Source organism: Dendrobates tinctorius, unplaced genomic scaffold, assembly GCF_039654945.1.
Source record: "Dendrobates tinctorius isolate UK_male_01 unplaced genomic scaffold, ASM3965494v1 ptg000029l, whole genome shotgun sequence".
Taxonomy (NCBI): Eukaryota; Metazoa; Chordata; class Amphibia; order Anura; family Dendrobatidae; genus Dendrobates; species Dendrobates tinctorius.
In genome coordinates this window covers 23164350-23185000 of record NW_027361697.1, presented here as the reverse complement: position 1 = coordinate 23185000, position 20651 = coordinate 23164350, and the positions used below count along the sequence as shown (strand labels likewise).

The following is a 20651-nucleotide window of genomic DNA, read 5'->3' as shown; positions in this document are numbered from 1 at the left end:
ATTTGTGCAGTCTATGAATTTGTTCTAAGAAATATAATTGCCTTCATCAGATCAGATCCTTCTTCATAGATGACCTCAAATCTGACCTAATAATAAGGCTTGAGAACAACCTCTCTACACTAACTTGGGTTGGAGGCAAAGCCATAACAACATGGGCAACATCTCTAACAATTTCCGGTATTGCCTCATCCATAGTCAGTTTTGATGAACGGATGAATTTTTCTATTTCTTTGAGAGCAAGTGAAACATTTTGCTGAAATATGGTCAATCTGCTTGCTATAGGAGACGGAGTAAAATCTTTTCCTTGCGGCAATGCTTTGCCTGCTCCATGTCATACAAATACTTGTCAAAGTCAAACTCCTCATCCGATGAAGATGAAGATATGGCAGCAGTATCAGGACCTAAGTCCTCTTGCACCTGGCAGTCCTCCTGTAGGCCACTCATCCTAACTGCTACCTCGGTCAGAGCTTCTTTTCCTTTAGTAAGCTGTTGATCATCAAGCAGTATACGATGACTTGGGTCCACATAAACAGCTGCCAGAAAAATTTTATTTTCCAATAGCTGTGTGTCTCTCCATTTCATTGAAGCAGAAATGCCATCTGCAATTAACCTCCTCTTTGGGACAGGCAAAATAGCAAGTTCTTCCACTCCCTTATGAAAATGCCAGGAGTTAAATCCTCAGCTTGTAATTTTTTAGTCACGGTAAATGGGTGATTTAGGAATTCCTTCAATTCAGCCACCTGTGTCCATTGACCTTCATTTAGGGTTACCTGAGGGATTGCCATATCTACAAGAAACGGTTTTAGTTCAAGCAATCGCTCCATCATTAAATAAGTACTGCCCCTCCGAGTGGCTTGATCGACAATTGCCCCTTTCCCAGCATGTCTGTTCAAGATGGAATCAATTTTAGGGGTTCTGGCGGCAATAATCAATTTCCTCACTTTTCCAATCAGATTTCCAGCATGTCCCTCTTGCAGACTATCTTATTGCCAGCTGCAGCGTGTGCACAACTTTCTCACTTTCTCCAGCTCGGGGCCCAGAAATCTGATCCTGTGCAGGGCAGACACCCCTCCCCCTCCTCTCTCTGGTGAAGATGGCAGAAGACAGGACAGAGGAGGGGAGATTGCCCCCTGCTGTCTGGAGCCGATGCAGGACGGGAGCATTGCAGCATACAAGTGAGTTTTGATAGGTGCGTGCCCCTGCTCCTCGCTGGCTACGGCCATGGTTCACACACAGCGTTTTTGCGGATTCGTTTTTTGCAGTAAAATGCAGTGACTCTGGGCATCCCAGAAAAGTCAGTGGGTTTCAAGATATGACATTCAGACACATCGTTTTGTGAGGATCCGTTTTTGGGCTGAATGAGCATGTCAGTTTGTGTGGCGTTTTTCTAATCTGCTTTTGCTATTGAAAACATTATCTATGAGCTCAAAAACCTTTCAGGTGATGCGGTTTTTTAAAAAGCTGATCTGCTTTTGCAGCTGAAAAACGTATCCTCAAAAAACGCAGCAAAAACGCTGTGTGTGAATGTAGCCTTAGATCAGGAATAGAACTGCCATTTATAGGACATTACTTAACTTTCCCAAATTCCTATGAAAAAATATTCAGTACATTCTGCGTTGAACTACTGTACCCAATTTATTATATATTTTCGGAGTCGGTCCATTTTATTCCGACTCCACAGCCCTGCTTTTAAGTGTATTTGTGCTTTTCTGATAAGGCTACATTCACACGTGCGTTATTGTGTCCTGTTTTTAGGAGCAGGCAAACAATTCATGTGCAAAATGCATTTGTTACAGAACAGATACATGCGGGAGTTGAGAGGCCACGTTGATTATTATGGGGTCCGTTTGGATTCTGTTAGGCGCATCTTTTTAGAACAGAAATAAAAGTTCACAGGGGATAATATGGGGAGAGAAATTACTGTAGTGATGGGGTGAGACAACAGACTATAGGGTTAGTAGTAGTGATGAGCGAGTATACTCGTTGCTCGGGTGTCCGAGTATTTTGGCGTGCTTGGAATTGGTTTTCATTGCCTGAACTGCATGATTTGCGGCTGCTAGACAGCCTGAATACATGTGGAGATTCCCTAACAAACAGACATTCCTCACATGTATTCATGCTGTCTGGCAGCCGCAAATCATGCGGGTGCGTTGACAGAAACTAAATCTCCGAGCACGCCAAAATACTCGGAGGTCACCCGAGCAACGAGTATACTCGCTCATTACTAGTTAGTAGTATTATCTATACTGTCATAGCATGGTGTTTTTTTTTTGTTTGTTTTTTCTAATTTCTCGCTCATAGCGATGCAGCAATGACAACCATAGGGGTCTTGTCCTGACCCCGGGTTGTCATTCCAACCCGTCGGCGACCCGCGGTCATGTGACACGGGCGCCGATGGCAGCAGGAAAGGACGCACTTCCTGCTTGTCCATGTTAAATGCCACTGTCAGTTTAACAGCTGCATTTAACATGTTAACAGCCGCGGGTAAATTGTGATTCTACCCGCGGCTGTTAGGGGAACATGTCAGCTAATCAGATCAGCTGTTATGTCCCGGGAAAGGTGCAAGCTCATTGCCAGAGACCGCACCAAACAGGGGGAGGCGTCAATGACAGACTGTGTCCGTCATTGGACTTTAAAGGGGTTAAAAGATCTGTGACATAGTAATAAATTATCCCTTTCTGAAAGATGCAGCAATATTCTTGTCCTCTGACATTTTATAATGAATACAATATTTGCTCATATATACAAGCGGTGAAAAGCTGACATGCGTCACTTGAGAACTGGTTGGAATAATTTGCCATTTGGGCTCCTTACGGAAATGTTTAACCTCTTCATCTTGTTCCAGGAAAAAACACAATGATTGCATAGTGGTGCTGTACTCACGGTCATGTGAATTGCTAATTGTCTAAAAATGTTAAACTAATAAAAGTCATTATTTAACAGTTGTGGAAGAAGAAAAAAACATGTAATAAACAGTTAAAAGGTTTGTCCAGAATTTGGATAACATGACTGACTACATCCTTCCAAAAACAGTGCCACACCTGTCTACAGGTTGTGTATGGTACTGAAGCTTTGGGCACATTCACTAGGAGATAGTTGTGAAGCTGTTTTTTAAAAGAAGAGATGGCAGAAATTCTTGTCACAGAAATACACTTCTAGGATCTGCAGCCACATTTTATAATGTGCACAAAATATTTCCGTATGTAAAAAAAAAAAAAGAATTAAAGTGCAAGTTTGATATCTCTGTAATCATACTGACCCTGGAGCATAATGTTGCTAGCTCATTTTTACTGCACAACGAATGCTGTAAAAACAAATTTCAAAAAGCATTGTCATTTTTCTTTATTTTACTGCACTTGGAATAAAATTTCTAATTTTTCAGCACATGATATGGTAAAATGGCGTCATTCAGACTATAACGCATCCCACGAAAAACAAACCCTCACATGGTTATGGTTAGGGCAAAAATGAAAATTTGCTTCAATGAGAAGTTAAAAGCTTGTCTATACTTTCACACAACCTATAGAAAGCAATTTTTTTTTTTTTTTCCTATCGCCCACAGCAAGGTAAAACTTCTCTGCTGCACATATCAGTGCAGTTCCTGGACCTATCGTGCTCTGTGACTTCCATCAACATTCTCCCAGCACTATAGTTGCAGGAACTTCCTTTTCCTTCTTGGCATGCATTTCACCTGCCATTGTCCAATGACTGCTCTGCAAGTGATCCTTATATTATTTATTAATTTATTTATTTTTTAAGTACTTAATCAGCTGTAGATACCTCTATTACATGTATTATACAGCCATGTGTAAATAAGCGCTCAGCTTTGATATGTTTCTGTAGGTTTGGTAAAATATTTTCATTTAAGTCCTAAACTTAAGTACGGTATTTTTCGGATTATAAAACACTCCGGATTATAAGACGCACCTCCAATTTTGAGGAGAAAAATAGGAAGACGTATTTTACTTTTTTTTTAATAAAATGGTGGTGCTTCTTACAATCCATGCATCTTATTGCTTACCTGGGGTGCTGGCTGCGGTGAAGCGGGGTTCCAGGGTTGCTGCTGGAGGAGGCAGGAGTGGGGTGATGCTGCAGGCTGGGATGAGGGGGTGTCCGATGTGCAGTGCGCTGCAGGTGTTTGGCGGTGCTGCGGGAGTATCCAGTGCTGTTGGAGCTCTGCTGACATTTTGTGAAAGGCCAGAGCCCCGGCAGTTCTATGGTTTCCTGTGCGGTGGACTCCAGGAAAATGGCCACAGGGGCCGGCGCAGATGGATATCTCGGCACCAAGATCTGAGATTTCATCGCAGCACCGCCTGTCACCTCTTCATCCCAGCCTGCAGCAACAGAACCAGTAAGGTATATACCTATTATAAGACGCACCCCCACTTCCCCCCAAAAAATTTTGGGGGAAAAATGCATCTTATAATCCGAAAAATACAGTAAATATTTCTGGCTTCCAGATTGTACTTGTTAAGTGGAAAGTAAAGATATTTCAATCTCTTTGCAGCTATCGACATGTGGTCTGCAGGCATCATCTTTCTCTCCCTTTTAAGCGGAAGATATCACTTTTTCAATGCTGCTGATGACATGAATGCTCTGGCTCAAATCATGACAATTCGTGGATCAAGAGAGACTGTTCAAGCCGCTAAACAATTTGGTATGTATATGCAATTAGATTCCTTTTAATCCGTCACATAAGCTGACCCGTATTTATTACACAGTGCTTTGAATGCCATTATTCTTGCATAGTCTTGGGTTACGGCTATTACCCACATGTAAAAGATGTAAAGTACACAAAGCAGGGACACTACATGTGTAATGGTCTTGTCCAGAGGTATTATTATTATTTATTATTATAGTGCCATTTATTCCATGGCGCTTTACATGTGAGGAGAGGTATACATAATACATACAAGTACAGTAATCTTAAACAATACCAGTCACGACTCGTACAGGATGAGAGGAGACCCTGCCCGCGAGGGCTCACAATCTACAACGGGATGGGTGAGGATACAGTAGGCGAGGGTAGAGCTGGTCGTGCAGCGGTTTGGTGGATCGGTGGTTACTGCAAGTTGTAGGCTTGTCGGAAGAGGAAGGACTTCATGTTCTTTTTGAAGGTTTCCATGGTAGGCGAGAGTCTGATATGTTGTGGTACAGAGTTCCAGAGTAGAGGGGATGCGCGGGAGAAATCTTGTATGCGATTGTGGGAAGAGGAGATAAGAGGAGAGTACAGAAGGAGATCTTGTGAGGATCGGAGGTTTCGTGCAGGTGAGTACCGGGAGCCTAGGTCACAGATGTACAGAGGACTCAGGTTGTGGATGGCTTTGTATGTCATGGTTAGGGTTCTGAACTGGAGTCTTTGGGTAATGGGGAGCCAGTGCAGGGATTGACAGGGAAGAGGCCGGGGAATAGCGGGGGGACAGGTGGATTAGTCGGGCAGCAGAGTTAAGAATAGATTAGAGGGGTGTGAGAGTTTTAGAGGGGAGTCCACAGAGCAGGAGGTTTCAGTAGTCAAGGCAGGAGATGATGAGGGCATGGACTAGGGTTTTTGCAGATTCTTGGTTGAGGAATGTACAGATCCGTGAAATATTTTTGAGTTGAAGTCGGCAGGAAGCGGAAAGGGCTTGGATATGTGGTTTGAAGGAGAGTTCAGTGTCAAGTATAACCCCGAGGCAGCGAGCTTGTGGGACTGGAGAGAGTGGGCAGCCGTTTACTTTAATGGATAAGTCTGTTGGGGGGGTCACGTGAGATGGGCGAAAGATGATTAATTCTGTTTTGTCCATATTAAGTTTTAGAAATCTAGCGGAGAAGAAGGATGAAATAGCAGACAGACATTGAGGGATTCTGTTTAGTAGGGAAGTGATATCTGGTCCAGAGATGTAGATCTGTGTGTCATCAGCATAGAGATGATACTGAAAGCCATGAGATTCTATGAGCAGTCCGAGGCCGAAGGTGTAAACGGAGAAGAGTAGGGGCCGTAGGACTGAACCTTGCGGGACTCCGACGGATAGGGGGCGCGGTGAGGAGGTGGTGTGCGAATGGGAGACGCTGAATGTCCGGTCTGCTAGGTATGACGCAATCCAAGATAGGGCCAAGTCTGTGATACCAAGAGATGTAGTAATAGGGAATGGTCCACTGTGTCAAAGGCAGAGGACAGGTCCAGGAGGAGGAGGACAGAGTCGTGTCGCTTGGCTTTGGCGGCTAGTAGGTCATTGGTGACCTTAGTTAGGGCAGTTTCAGTGGAGTGGTGTGGCCGGAAGCCGGATTGCAAGTGGTCAAGGAGGGAGCAAGAAGAGAGGTGGGAGGATAGTTCAAGATGGACGTGGTGTTTCAGTAGTTTTGAGGCATAGGGGAGAAGTGATATAGGGCGATAGCTAGATACAGAGGATGGGTCAAGAGAGGGCTTTTTGAGGATAGGTGTGATTGGGGCATGTTTAATGCTTGAGGGGAAAACACCAGTTGTTAGTGATAGGTTGAAGAGATGGGTTAGGGTTGGGATGAAGACTGTGGTGAGGTTTGGGATGAAGTGGGATGGGATCAGGTCAAGTGCACAGGTAGTGAGATGTGATCTTGAGAGTAGAGTGGAGAGTCGATCTTCTGTAATGGTGGAGGTTGGTTTTGGGGGAGGAGGGCAGGTTAGATTGGAGGAAGGGCACTGGGGGTTGTTGACCAAAACTGTCTCTGATGTTATCAATCTTCTCCTTGAAAAATGAGGCAAAGTCTTCAGCTGAGATGAGTGGAGAGGGAGGAGGTGCTGGGGGGCGGAGGAGAGAATTGAAGGTGTTGAATAACTGTTTAGGTTTGTGAGATAGGGAGGATATGAGAGATGAGAAGTAGGTTTGTTTTGCTGCAGCGAGTGTGCCCTTGAAAGTAGTGAGGGACTGTTTGAATGTGAAGAAGTCCTCATTGGAGTGGGATTTTTTCCATCTCCGCTCAGCAGCCCTGGAAGCCCGCCTCAGTTCTTTGGTCAGATTGGTGTGCCAGGGCTGTCTGTTGATTTTGCGAGTTTTGGTATGTTTGAGAGGGGCAACTGATTCCAAAGCTACAGCTATTGTGGTGTTATATAGAGCGGCATCCGCATTGTGTAGGGAACCTATGTCTGTAAGAGGGAGGAGGGATTCAGACAGTGAGTGTAGATCGAGGTGTTGAAGATTTCTGCGAGGGTGCGTGAGTTTTTGAGGTGGGGATTGTGGTCCTGAGGAGGAGAGGGAAGAGAATGTAAGTAGGTTGTGGTCAGAGAGAGGAAGAGGTGAGTTAGAGTGGCTAGATAGGGAGCAGAGGCAGGTGAAGATAAGGTCCAGTGTGTGGCCATCTTTGTGAGTGGCTGCAGAAGACCATTGAGTGAGGCTGAAGGAGGAAGTGAGAGATAGAAGTTTAGTGGCAGCTGAGAGGGAAGTATCAATGGGGATGTTTAAGTCACCCAAGATGATAGTGGAGATATCAGTGGAAAGGAAATGGAGTAGCCAGGTGGTGAAGTGGTCAAAGAAGGTGGTGGCTGACCCTGGAGAGCGGTATATGACAGCTAGTTGGAGGGGGAGTAGATGCGCGCAGAGTGCACCTCGAAGGAAGGGAGAGTAACAGAGGGCGGCAGTGGGATTGGGGTGAAGGAGCAGTTATCTGACAGGAGAAAACCAACTCCTCCACCATGCTTGCAGCTGGGGCGGGTGGTGTGGGAAAGGTGGAATCCACCATATGAGAGTGCAGCAGGAGAGGGTGAGCCAGGTTTCGGTGATGGCGAGGAAGGAAAGTTTGTTAGTAATAAAAAGATCATGGATGAAAGAAAGTTTGTTGCAGACAGAGCGAGCGTTCCACAGAGCTCTTGTTAGTGGGACTGGGGAAGCTGGGACTGGGCGAATGTGTATAAGGTTGGAGTGGTTACGGAAAGTTGTGATTGGGTGTGGATGGGAGGTAGATATGACCGTGGGAATGTGGTGAGGAGGGCCAGGATTTGGAGAGATATCGCCAGCAGTGAGGAGGAGCAGAGAGAGTGTTAGCAGGAGAGGGCATGAGGGGGATGTCTGTGTTTGGCGACAGAGGATTGTATGTTGAGGAACAGATCTGAGGAAGAAGCGAGATGGATTGGAAGGATTGAAGAAGAGACGAACAGTTCTTTACTAGATGTGGGGATTAGTGGGGTTATCAGAAAGTGAAGGATTATAGGGGTTAGAGTGGAAACAAACAGAAACATTGTTTACAGTGACTCTTTCCAGTTACATTCTGGTTCAATTCTGGATTAATTCATATTTTCATATCATCTCACACTTTTAAGATACACACTTCTAGGATACTCACTGCAGACTAAAGTCTTGGCAGACTTGTGCTATACAATATATGTGCTACAAAATGCATCAAAGGTATCAAACTACACTGCTCAAATAAAGGAAACACTAAAATACCACGTCCTAGATATCTCTGAATGAAATATTCCAGTTGCAAATTTTTATTCATAGCATAGTGGAATGTGTTCAGAATAATAAAACATAACAATTATCAATGTAAATCGAAATAAATATCCCATGGAGGTCTGGATTTGGAATGATACTCAAAATCAAAGTGGAAAATCAAATTACAGGCTGATCCAACGTCAGTGGCAATTCCTCATGACAAGGAAAAGATGCTCAGTATTGTGTGTGGCTTCCACGTGCCTGTATGCCCTCTCTACTGTACAACGCCTGGGCATGCTGCTGATGAGGCGGTGGATGGTCTCCTGAGGGATCTCCTCCAATACCCTGGACTAAAGCATCCGCTAACTCCTGGACAGTCTGTGGTGCAATGTGACGTTGGTGGATGAAGCGAGACATGATGTCCCAGATGTGTTCAATCGGATTCAGGTCTGGGGAATGGGCGGGCCAGTCCGTAGCTTCAATGCCTTCATCTTGCAGGAATTGCTAACACAATTCAGCCACATGAGGTCTGGCATTGTCCTGCATTAGGAGGAACCCAGGGCCAACCGCATCAGCATATGGTCTCACAAGGGGTCTGAGGATCTCATCTCTGTACGTAATGGCAGTCAATTGGCTTACAGCCAATGACAACTCAAACGTCATTTATCTCAGTAAATTAGAATACTTTTTAACACCAGCTTGAAAAATGATTTTAACCCCTTACCGACATTGGACGTATAATTACGCTGATGTTGGTGTCCCTCCCTTTGACGTGGGGTTTGGCGGTGAGCCCACATCTTTCCCGGGACATGTCAGCTGTTTTGAACAGCTGACATGTGCCCACAATAGCCACGGGTGGAATCGCAATCCAGTTACTGTTAAATGGCGCTTCCGACCATCGGGCAGGAAATACGCACACTGGTGACCCGCATCACGTCATCGCGGGTCTCCGGTGTGTCGTCATGACAACCCAAGGTCTCCTGGGGACCTCTATTGTTGTCAGTGCCGGATTGCTTTGAGCGCCACCCAGTGGTCGGCGCTCATAGCAGGTCAGTAATTCAGCTACATAGAGGCGATATGCTCATCACCTCTATGTAGCTGAGCCGATCGAGTTGTGCCAGCTTCTAGTCTCCTATGGAGACTTTTGAAGCATGCCAAAAGTTTAAAAATATAAAAAAAATTAAATATAAAAGTTAAAATCGCCCCCCTTTCGCCCCATTCAAAATAAAGCAATAAAATTAAAATCAATTGGAAAAAAAAAAAAAAAAAAAGCTTAACCTGATCACTAAACGGTGTAGCAAGAAAAAAATTCAAAACGCCAGGATTACGGTTGTTTGGTCGCTTCAACTTTGCATTAAAATGCAATATTGGGTGATCAAAAGATTTTAACTGCACCATGGTATTAATGAAAACGTCAGCTCGGCGCTCAAAAAATAAGCCCTCATCCAACCAGAGATCACAAAAAATAAAGTTGCTCTGGGTATCGGAAAATGGCACCATTTTTTTTTATTTTTTTTCACCACTTAGATCAGGGGTCCCCAACCTGTAGCTCGGGAGCCACATGTGGCTCGCGGTCCCATGAACTATGGCTCGTGACTGTCTGCCAGCTTGGTGCATTAGGTCCAGGTCTAGCAAACAGGTATGAAGAGTACATATCAAATGGTGAATTTTGTGAGTAGCCTTGCACAGAAGAGCAGATCTGGATGCACATACACTGGTCTTAGGGGTTTAGAGATGATTTAGGTATGGTACGCTGGAGGATGGTACTACCTGTTAGAGAAGGTGCTCAAAGCTGGACATGACAGTATGTTGGGAGTCCTTGATGGGAGAATACTGAATGGGGGTATTGTGGGAACCCCTGGATCTCGGTGTACTGCTTCGTAGTGATTTCTGTGAAAAAGCTTTGGTTATCATTATACTTGTATATATAATGGGGGCTTTGGTTGACACTACTTTGAAGGGGGGGTCAGTGCAGAATGTGGCTCGCGACCCTATCTCAGTGCTGAATGTGACTCTCAAGGTCAGAAAGGTTGGGGACCAATGACTTGGATAAAGAAGAACTTAGACATGTTTGGTGTCTATGAACTCGTAATGACCTGGAGAATCATGGCAGGTCAATTTTAGCATTTAGTGAACCTAACAAAAAAGCCAAACAAAAAGCAAGTGTGGGATTGCACTTTTTTTCCATTTCACCACACTTGGAATTTTTTTCCCCGATTTTCTAGTACATGACATGGTGAAAACAATGATGTCGATCAAAAGTACAACTCGTCCCGCAAAAAATAAACCCTCACATGGCCATATTGACGGAAAAATAAAAAACGTATGGCTCTGAGAAGGAGGGGTACAAAAAAAGCTCCGAAGTTAAGGGGTTAAAAATCAGTGATGGTTTGGGGGAGCCATGTCATCTGCTGGTGTAGATCCACTGTGTTTTATCAAGACCAAAGTCAGCACAGCCGTCTACCAGGAAATTTTAGAGCACTTCATGCTTCCCTCTGCCAACAAGCTTTTTGGAGATGGAAATTTCATTCTCCAGCAGGACTTGGCACCTGTCCACACTGCCAAAAGTACCAATACCTGGTTTACAAACAACAGTATCACTGTGCTTGATTGGCCAGCAAATTCGCCTTACCTTAACCCCATAGAAAGTCTATGGGGTATTGTCAAGAGGAAGATTAGAGACAGCAGACCCAACAATGCAGATGAGCTGAATGCTGCTATCAAAGCAACCTGGGCTTCCATAACACCTCAGCAGTGCCACAGGCTGATCACCTCCATGCCGCGTCGCATTGATGCAGTAATTGATGTAAAAGGAGCCCCGACCAAGTATTGAGTGCATTTACTGAACATACATTTCAGTAGGCCAACATTTCAGATTTTAAAATCATTTTTCAAGCTCGTGCTATAAGGTATACTAATTTACTGAGATAAACTCTTTTGGGTTTTCATTGGCTGTAAGCCATAATCATCAACATTAACAGAAATAAACACGTGAAGTAGATCACTGTTTGTACTGATTCTATATAATATTTAAGTGAGTTTCACTTCTTATATTGAAGAACTGAAATTAACATTTTGATGATATTCTAATTTTGAGAGAAGCACCTAGCAGATTTCTCATGCATAACCAGCTTATAAAAATGCCAAGAAATAAAATTTGCAGTGCATAACCCCACAAAATTGGCTCAGATATTATGATTGTCACAATCACAAATAACTAAATACATCAACGGATATGCAAAAAACACAAACAAATCAAGGCATAATGTGAATAAAAATATGTATATAACATGGTTTATATTGATGCTGTTGAGAGGGGCCATAAATGTAAAGTATCACAGATGAAGTACCAGGGAGGGACCATCTGTGAGTGCCCCTTATGTATCGCTACATGGTGTGGCTTCTTCAGGGGTACAGTGCTTATGACTATTATTCAATCACAAAATATTTATACATTTAAAGTGGTTGTGTGAGGCACCTTTAGTTATGCACCCCATGATCCTGTTTGCTTGGCACTGGCTGCTCCAGGTAAGTTTATCATCAACTAGGATCCCCAAGTCCTTCTCCATGTCAGATTTACCTAGTGGTTTCCTGTTCAGTGTGTAATGGTGATATTGATTCCTTCTTCCCATGTGTATAAACTTACATTTATCATAGCTAAACTGTATCTGCCACCTTTCGGCCCACGTTTCCAACTTATCCAGATCCATCTGTAGCAGAATACTATCTTCTCTTGTATTTACTGCTTTTCATGGTTTTGTATAATCTGCACACAGGATCATGGGATGAGAGAGCATCCACACTGACAATGGGTAAGCAAGATATTCACCTCCTGCAGTGCCAGTTTGACCTAAAAGGGCTAGGGATTCATTTTGGGCAACACTTGCCTTAAGGCCCTGTCTCACATAGCAAGATCGCTAATACGTCACCGATTTTGTGACGTAACAGCGATCTCGCTACATGTGACACGCAGCAGCGACAACCGACCCCCTGCTGATATCGCTGATCATGCAGGAATGTCCTGGGCCATTTTTTTCGTCGGCGGCGTCCCGCTGGCCAGTGCGCATCGCTGTGTTTGATAGCTGGATCGTTGCTGCGTCACTGAAGAGATCTGCCTGTTTGGCAGCTTACTAGTGATCATTTACTGACGCACCAGCGATCCCTACCAGGTCGTATCGCTAAGGGTCCAGTTTCACTTAGCGACGCACCAGCGATCCCGACAACGATACGGCCTGTATGGATCGCTGGTGCGTCGCTAAATGATCGCTAGTAAGCTGCCAAACAGGCAGATCTCTTCCGCGACGCAGCAACGATCCAGCGATCAAACAGCGATGCATGCTGGCCAGCAGGACACCAACGAAAAAATGGCCCAGGACATTCCTGCACGATCAGAGATATCCAGCAGGGGGGCCGGTCGCTGCTGCGTGTCACATGTAGCGAGATCGCTGTTGCGTCACAAAATCAGTGACGCATTAGCGATCTTGCTATGTGAGACAGGGCCTTAAGGCAAGTGTTGCCCAAAATGAATCCCTAGCCCTTTTAGGTCACACTGGCACTGCAGGAGGTGAATATCTTGCTTACCCATTGTCAGTGTGGATGCGCTCTCATCCCATGATCCTGTGTGCAGATTATACAAAACCATGAAAAGCAGTAAATACAAGAGAAGATAGTATTCTGCAGGGCTGTGGAGTCGGAGTTAGTTTTGGTCGGAGTCGGTAGAAATGTACCGACTCCGACTCCAGCTTTAAAAAAAATGTATTACTATTTCATAATTGAACTTTCATATGAATTTTATAAATGTTACTCAAATATATATGTTCTATCAAACTATGAACAACAGTGATAAGCAGTTCTGCTGGAGATAGACATTTCTTACTTCTTGTGTGTCACTGTTCTCCACTGCCCTTATCTAATCTTATACTTGGTTAACCTCATGCTGCCCCAACCCCCCTACTTACAATGTATGAAACTGAAAGTGAAAATGTGTTGCAAATTCTTAGTAGTAACGCTCCTCCTCTAGACTAGATCATACTAGGTGTGCGTCTTCCAAGCATCTCACAGCTGCCTGCTACTCAGAAGAGGAAGACTGTAAGAAGTATTATCCTTTCAACAAACTTTGCATCAGTTAACTGTGAGTACATGAGGAATAATAACAGTATTACTGACCACTATATCAGTTGTACGACCTGGCAATAATTTTGTACAATTGTTTTTAGGAAAAACAATTGTCATTTGGATTGTGAATGCAGAATTAAAAACCTGAGAATGTCAAAGAAGCATCACATTAAATCAGCTGTATTTAAACATTTCACCATCACTCAAGATAGAAAACATTATGTCTGTCAGTGTATGACAAATGATCCAGACGAAAACAAATGCTGTGAAGCCAAGATGAGTGCATATTCAGGCAAAGATAAAAATGCTCCTACCAGAGCTTCTAATCTAAAGAGACATTTACAGCGCTTTCATCCAGAAGTACTGAAAGCAGTGGATGAGAAAGACTGCATCCAAACCAATGAACCAGTGCCCAGCTCTTCCAGCCAAACAAAGGAGTAGAGAACTTTGCAGCCATCAGTTGCAAGATATTTTGTCAGTGACAAAGTTACTGTGACAATGACAGTAGATACATTTAAAAAACATATCATAGAGCTTGTTGTAAAGGATAGTGTGCCTATTTCATTATTTTCACGACCAGCTTTTATGTGTCTGAATGGGGAAATGGCCCGCAAGCTTGGTGTTTCTCTGGAGAGAGAGAATTATAGAAAATTAGTAATCGAAGAAGCTTTTAAACAAAAGGAAGAACTTAAAAAAACTCAAGGGACGCTTTCTGTTTCTTAAAATGGATGCCTGCACACGTCACAGAGTGAACTATTTTGCCATCAATGTCCAATTTGTTTGTGACAAAAATGAAATAGTTACCAAGACATTGGCAGTAAAAGACACCAAAGCTCATCACACCAGTGAGTTTCTCCAGGTCTTGGTGGAAAAGGTTCTGCAAGACTATGAACTTAAAAAGAGCAAGTTCTTTCTGTCGTAACTGACAATGCTTCAAATATGATAAGTACTATTAAGCTAATGAATGAGAGTAATGATGGTGACCAGCAGCTAGAAGAACATTCTGGGTCCACAGACACAGAAATGTTTGAAATAGAGGAACACAGTATTGTAACTGAGGAGCAAACTGAAGTTGCTTCAGATGAACAGCAACATGATAGTTTAGATGATCTTGTTGAAACTCTGTCAATATGTTCTTTCATTCATCACATGCGCTGTGTTGTGCATACGCTACAGCTGGCTATAAGAGACAGTCTGCAAGAAGGACATGCTGCTGCACTGATTGGCAAGGTGAGAAAATTGGCTACTATTGCCAGAACCCCTAAAGTTGACTCAATTTTGAAGAGACGTGCTGGAAAAGGGGCAATTATTGATCAAGCCACACGATGGGGCAGTACTTAATGATTCAGCGCTTGGTTGAACTGAAAACCTTTCTTGTAGACATGGCTAACCCTCAACTGACGCTAAATGAAAGTCAGTGGAATCAGGTGACTGAGCTGGAAAAATTGCTAGAGCACCCATTTACAGTGACTAAAAAATTACAAGCAGAGGACTTAACTCCAGGTATTTTCTTAAAGGAGTGGAAGAACCTGATGTTTCGCCTGTCCCAAAGAGGAGGGTTAATTGCAAGTGGCATTGCTACATCAATGAAACGGAGAGAGGAGCTACTATTACAAAATAACATTCTTTTGGCAGCTGTTTATGTAGACCCAAAGCATCGGATTCTTCTAGATGATCAACAGCTAAGTAAAGGAAAAGAAGCTCTGTTTGAAATAGCAGTAAGGATGAAAGGGTTGCAGAAGAGTCAGGAGGAACAAGAAGAATTTGGTCGTCCTGCCACATCTTCACCCTCATCATCAACTGATGAAGAATTTAATTTAAAAAAATATTTGGATCACAAGGACCGTGCAAAGCGTTCCCGCATAGAAGAAGAGTCATCCCCATCAAGGAACATAGCCAGTACATTTCAGCAGAATTTTTCATGTGCACTAAAAGAAATTGAGAAATTTGACCGTTCATCAAAAATAACAGTGCAACAAGCGATTCCTCTGTATCCTGACATTGTCAGAGATGTTGCCCGAGTGGTTACTGCTTTGCCACCAACACAAGTTAGTGTAGAGAGGTTGTTCTCTGCTCTCAAAATAATTAGATCAGATTTGAGGGCATCCATGAAGGAGGATCTGACAGAGGCAATACTTTTTCTGAGGACAAATTTATAGATTTCTTATTAACTGCATAAAAGTGTTTATTGCATATTTACTTACAGTTTAGAAAAGTTTATAAAAGTTATTTGCTATATTCTAATTGTATTCTAATAAATGTAGTTTTTGCTCTAAGTGGTCTGATTACTTATATGATGGCGAGAAACTGAATAAGCATGATGTTTAATATTTTACAACAGTAAATTTGTTGTTATGAATTGGCCATTTATGAAGGAGTCGGAGCCTGATAAAATCCAGGAGTCGGAGTCGCAACTGTGGCTTACCGACTCCACAGCCCTGGTATTCTGCTACAGATGGATCTGGATAAGTTGGTAACTTGGGTCGAAAGGTGGCAGATGCCGTTTAACAATGATAAATGTAAGTTTATACACATGGCGAGAAGGAATCAGTATCACCATTACACACTGAACAGGAAACCACTAGGTAAATCTGACATGGAGAAGGACTTGGGGATCCTAGTTGATGATAAACTTACCTGGAGCAGCCAGTGCCAAGCAAACAGGATCATGGGGTGCATAAATAGAGGTCTGGATACATCTGTTGAGAGCATTATACTGCCTCTGTACAAATCTCTGGTTAGACCGCACATGGAGTACTATGTACAGTTTTGGGCACCGGTGCTCAGGAAGGATATAATGGAACTAGAGCGAGTACAAAGGAAGGCACCAAAATTAATAAAGGGGATGGGGGAACTACAATACCCAGAGAGATTAGCAAAATTAGGATTATTTAGTCTAGAAAAAAGACGACTGAGGGGCGATCTAATAGCCATGTATAAGTATATAAGGGGACAATACAAATATCTCTATGAGGATCTGTTTATACCAAAGAAGGTGACAGTTACAAGGGGGCATTCTCTGCGCCTGGAGGAGAGAAGGTTTTTCCACCAACATAGAAGAGGATTCTTTACTGTTAGGGCAGTGAGAATCTGGAATTCCCTGCCTGAGGAGGTGGTGATGGCGAACTTAGTCGAGGGGTTCAAGAGAGGCCTGGATGTCTTCCTGGAGCGTAACAATATTGTATCTTACAGTGATTAGGTTCTTTAGAAGGACGTAGATCTGGGGATTTATACTGATGGATTATAGGCTGAACTGGATGGACAAATGTCTTTTTTTGGCCTTGCTAACTATGTTACTATGGAGCTACAGACAGGAGAGAGGGATGAGCTGACACTTTGTGTGAGTCTGTTTGGCTCCTGCAGGGTCAGCATGCTGTCAGTCAAGCTAAGGAAAGGTGCGACATGTTGTTTGAGGGGTTCTAACAGCACACTGAGCCTTTGGTTACACCAAGGGTGCACCATGGAGCTTTCATTTGCACATAAAAAATTTCTGTTCAAATTAGAAAAAAAACATATACTGTAAGAAGGAGTACAGGTTGTATAGGACTGTGTATGTAGTATAAATCGCATTTTGGGGGTCACATGCTGCCTTTATCCAAAAATTTCTATGTCACGTTCAGTATTTGGTCAGCATTTTACATCAGCATTTGTAAGCCAAAACCAGGAGCGGGTGATAAATACAGAAGTGGTGACGTGTTTCTATTAACCTTTTCCACTCATTGTTCAACTCCTGGTTTTGACTCTCAAATACTGATGTCAAATACTGAACATGTGAACTTGGCCTTAGATGTGTAAAATGTTATTTTGACGTTATTTTTACTCCCCTTCTCTAGCGATGCCTCACCTCTGCTGCGCTGGTCTTTGATAGGCTGCAGTGGTGACAAGTCAACAGTGCAGAGCCACTGAGCCCAGTGATTAGCTGCAGTGGTCGACATGACATCTCTGCTGCAGCCTATCAACCAAGACTAAAGCAGCATCAAGAGAGGCAGCACTAGAGGCGGAGAGGCTGAGTAATAGCCTGGACATTAAAAAATAAAAGTAATTTTGCTTGATGTGAAGTAATCTGAATGAGTTATTAAATTTGCCAGGTAATATAAGATGACAGTGAGGATTCTTGAAGGTGGAACAGACTCATGATAAATGTCCAAAATTCGACACTTTCCAACTAATCTTTCCTTATTCGTCATGTAGGTAAAGCTGTGGTTTGTAGTAAAGAACTCCCCGCAAAAGATTTAAGGGAATTATGTGAAGGACTAAGACGAGTTTGTCTGTCTGTCACACCCGGGACTGAATCCGATGTCCAAAAACAGAGAGCTGCCTTACAAATGAGACTGATGGAAAAACAAGATGGATGGTTTGTGGAAGAGACTTGTGAAACACGACCTGCCAATACCAGTGAAAGCTACATGTCTTCTGCTGGCAGCATGGGTTACAGACAGTCTGGCTGGGACAGGGTGCCTGATGAGGCCTACCATCTACTGGACAGACTGATGGACATGAATCCTGCTACACGGATCACGGCAGAAGAGGCTTTGTTGCATCCCATTTTTAAAGATCTCTGGTGATTGGACTTGGCACTGGAGCCTTTTATGTATATTTTTAGTATATTTATGATTTGTATGGTATAATAAATTATTATAATAAACTGCAATCCATTTATTGGAGCTTTCTTGTTTGACTTGTAACGACGCAAAGCTTTAGGAAAGCAGGACTAATCGAGGAAATTGTACACAAACAATCTGTAAGAGGCAAATATTTCACTTTCCCATCAGAGAAAATGTTCTTAGACTGTGGCTTTATCACTCGGCCTGTAAACATTTTTAAGGGGGAACAAAAAAGATTGAAGTGTAAACACTTGATGAATCTCCAGTCTGAGATGTTTACAGCGCTGCGATTCTTCGAAAGTTTCCATATAAGGTGGTAACATAGAGAAATAGCTGTTTTATCGGAGACGTGGATAAAGAATGATTAGTACAGTATAATCAAACTTCTTCAGCTTGATTTTTAATTTTTTTTTTTTTCCTCCTCGAAGAGTCCATAATGTTAATCATGTACTTTTTCTTGGCAAGGGCTACAGCAGAAAAATGTTTGCAGATGTTGGAGTATTGATTGCATAAGAAGTTGAAACCCACAAAACCCTGGGGCCCAGATCTTGGTAATTTCTACTGTTTATGTAATTTCAGCACAGCACGTCACTAAAGTGTTATTTGTCTAAAGGAGCAGAGTCCAAACTTGGCAGTCCTGAAACTCTGCTGGTGCCTACAGATATATTGTTTCCTCAGACACTGCAAGCTCGTGCAGCCTGTGGTTTTGTAAAATTCCACTGTTGCTTTATTGTATTCTACTGTCTTTCAGGTATTGTATATCCTGTTTTTATTGGATTTTTCTGAAGCACTTCTGACACTACACTATGTGAATCTATTCCAAACCACGAAGCTGGTAGCCTTCAACTAATGCAGACATCTTGCATTCATACATTTTTAAATTTTTCTTCAAATAATCGCTAATATTTTGAAGGCTCTTAATTCCTAGCAATTTCATCTTCTTCTGAAAATTGTCACACAGCAGTTGCATCATTAGATATGTTAGAATCTTGCAGAAAACCTATACTTGCATTAAATCTGTAATGCAAATTTGTGTTTTTGTGTGTGGGTGACCTCATTCAGTTGAAGCCGTTGTCCAGGACTTTTACATTGATGGTGTATCCATAGAATAGGTCATCAATATCTGGTCAGAAGCGCTCTGTTGTAGAGCTGCACAACTTTGACCTGTAAAGTTGCTGTGGCCAGATACTACACATCCGCCCCCTATTCAGATCAGGTGTTCGATGTATGGTAACCGGCCACAGCAATTACAGTTGATGGAGCTGTGCAGCTCCTCTACAGAGCACCTCTGGCTGGCACTGGAAACAGCTGATCGGTAAGGGTGCCAGTTGTCTCATCATCCACCAATCAAATGTGAGTACCTATCCTAAGGATAATCTATTAATATAAAAGTCCTGCACAGCCCCTTTTAAAATGGGTGAAATATGAAGTGTTTTTACATTTTTTTTTTTTTGGTGGGGGGTTTTTCCCTGTTTGTCAAAATCTCCTCACAATAGAAGATATCTCTAGTATTAGATCAGATAGGGTCGATAGTCTGAGCAACTTTTTCTTGCCTCAGCATGACTGGTATCTCTAGTATTAGATCAAACAGGGTGAACAGCAGTGTGAGCAGCCTCTGCTTAACTCAGCACCCCTGGTAACTCCTGTAATAGAGCAGAATATCTGCTGTTTGTCCATCTTCCTATTCAAGGAGTGAGGTGGAGGCACTAGCTCCTGCACATGCTCTTAATATTCTAGGCATGATTTGTCATCTGTAATAAGGCAGCCATTTTAATATAGTGATTACGTCTTAGGTTAAATGAGTATGGTTTGCTAATTAAGGATATTTAGGAATTCTATTTGTAATTACATTATTTTATTCTTGTATTACTAGAGAATCTCTTTAACACCTTCACAACCTTTGACGTCCCCCACTTGATGACCACTTTTAATTGGAATTAACATGCACCAGCCGGAAGCGCGTCACAAATCATCCCAACCATGGGCACCCATGTTGCATGATCGCGGGAAACCGATGAGTTGTCATAACAGCTGGTGGTCTTCAGAAGACCTCTGTGCCTGTCATTGTGAATCTCCTGTGAACGCCGGCACTTGACTGGTGTTCTTAGGAGATCGTTAGAACTATCCCGCATTTGGGTACACTTTGACGCTGGTCGGATGGCTTTTACGCTTTTTTTTTTTTTTTTTTTTTAATCAAAAATTTTTTACTTCGTGCTCTGTTATTTATATGCACTATTGCTTTTATTTACAGCAGTGTGTATGTTTGTGTTTCTTATATAGTGAGCATAGTTAATTAAAAAAAAAAAATTTTTTTTACAACTTCACCGCCCTTATATTTTTTTTTTTTTTTTTTTAAACATTTTTTCCATTACCCTATGTGGTAGAATCAATGGTGCCATTCAAAAGTACAAATTTTCCAGCAAAAAAACAAAGCGCTCGTATTACTGTATTGACAGAAAAATATAAAAAAAAAAAGTTATGGCTCGTGGAGGAAAAAAACACGGAAAATCGCAAGGTCATGAGTTAATGTCTAAATTTGCACATACGA

The 20651-nt window shown here is 42.7% G+C and overlaps 1 protein-coding gene across 3 annotated transcripts in view; it reads left to right on the top strand.

Moving 5' to 3' along the window:
- Nucleotides 1-18158, top strand: part of CDC7 (cell division cycle 7) — a 76436-nt gene extending 58278 nt beyond the window's left edge. For all 3 annotated transcript variants that reach the window (XM_073571477.1, XM_073571475.1, XM_073571476.1), the window contains 2 exons: nucleotides 4508-4657; nucleotides 17691-18158. In XM_073571477.1, the coding sequence (XP_073427578.1) occupies nucleotides 4508-4657; nucleotides 17691-18064 (524 nt within the window). In that variant the 3' untranslated portion in view covers nucleotides 18065-18158. The remainder of the gene's footprint in view (nucleotides 1-4507; nucleotides 4658-17690) is intronic.
- The last annotated feature ends 2493 nt before the right edge of the window (nucleotides 18159-20651 follow it).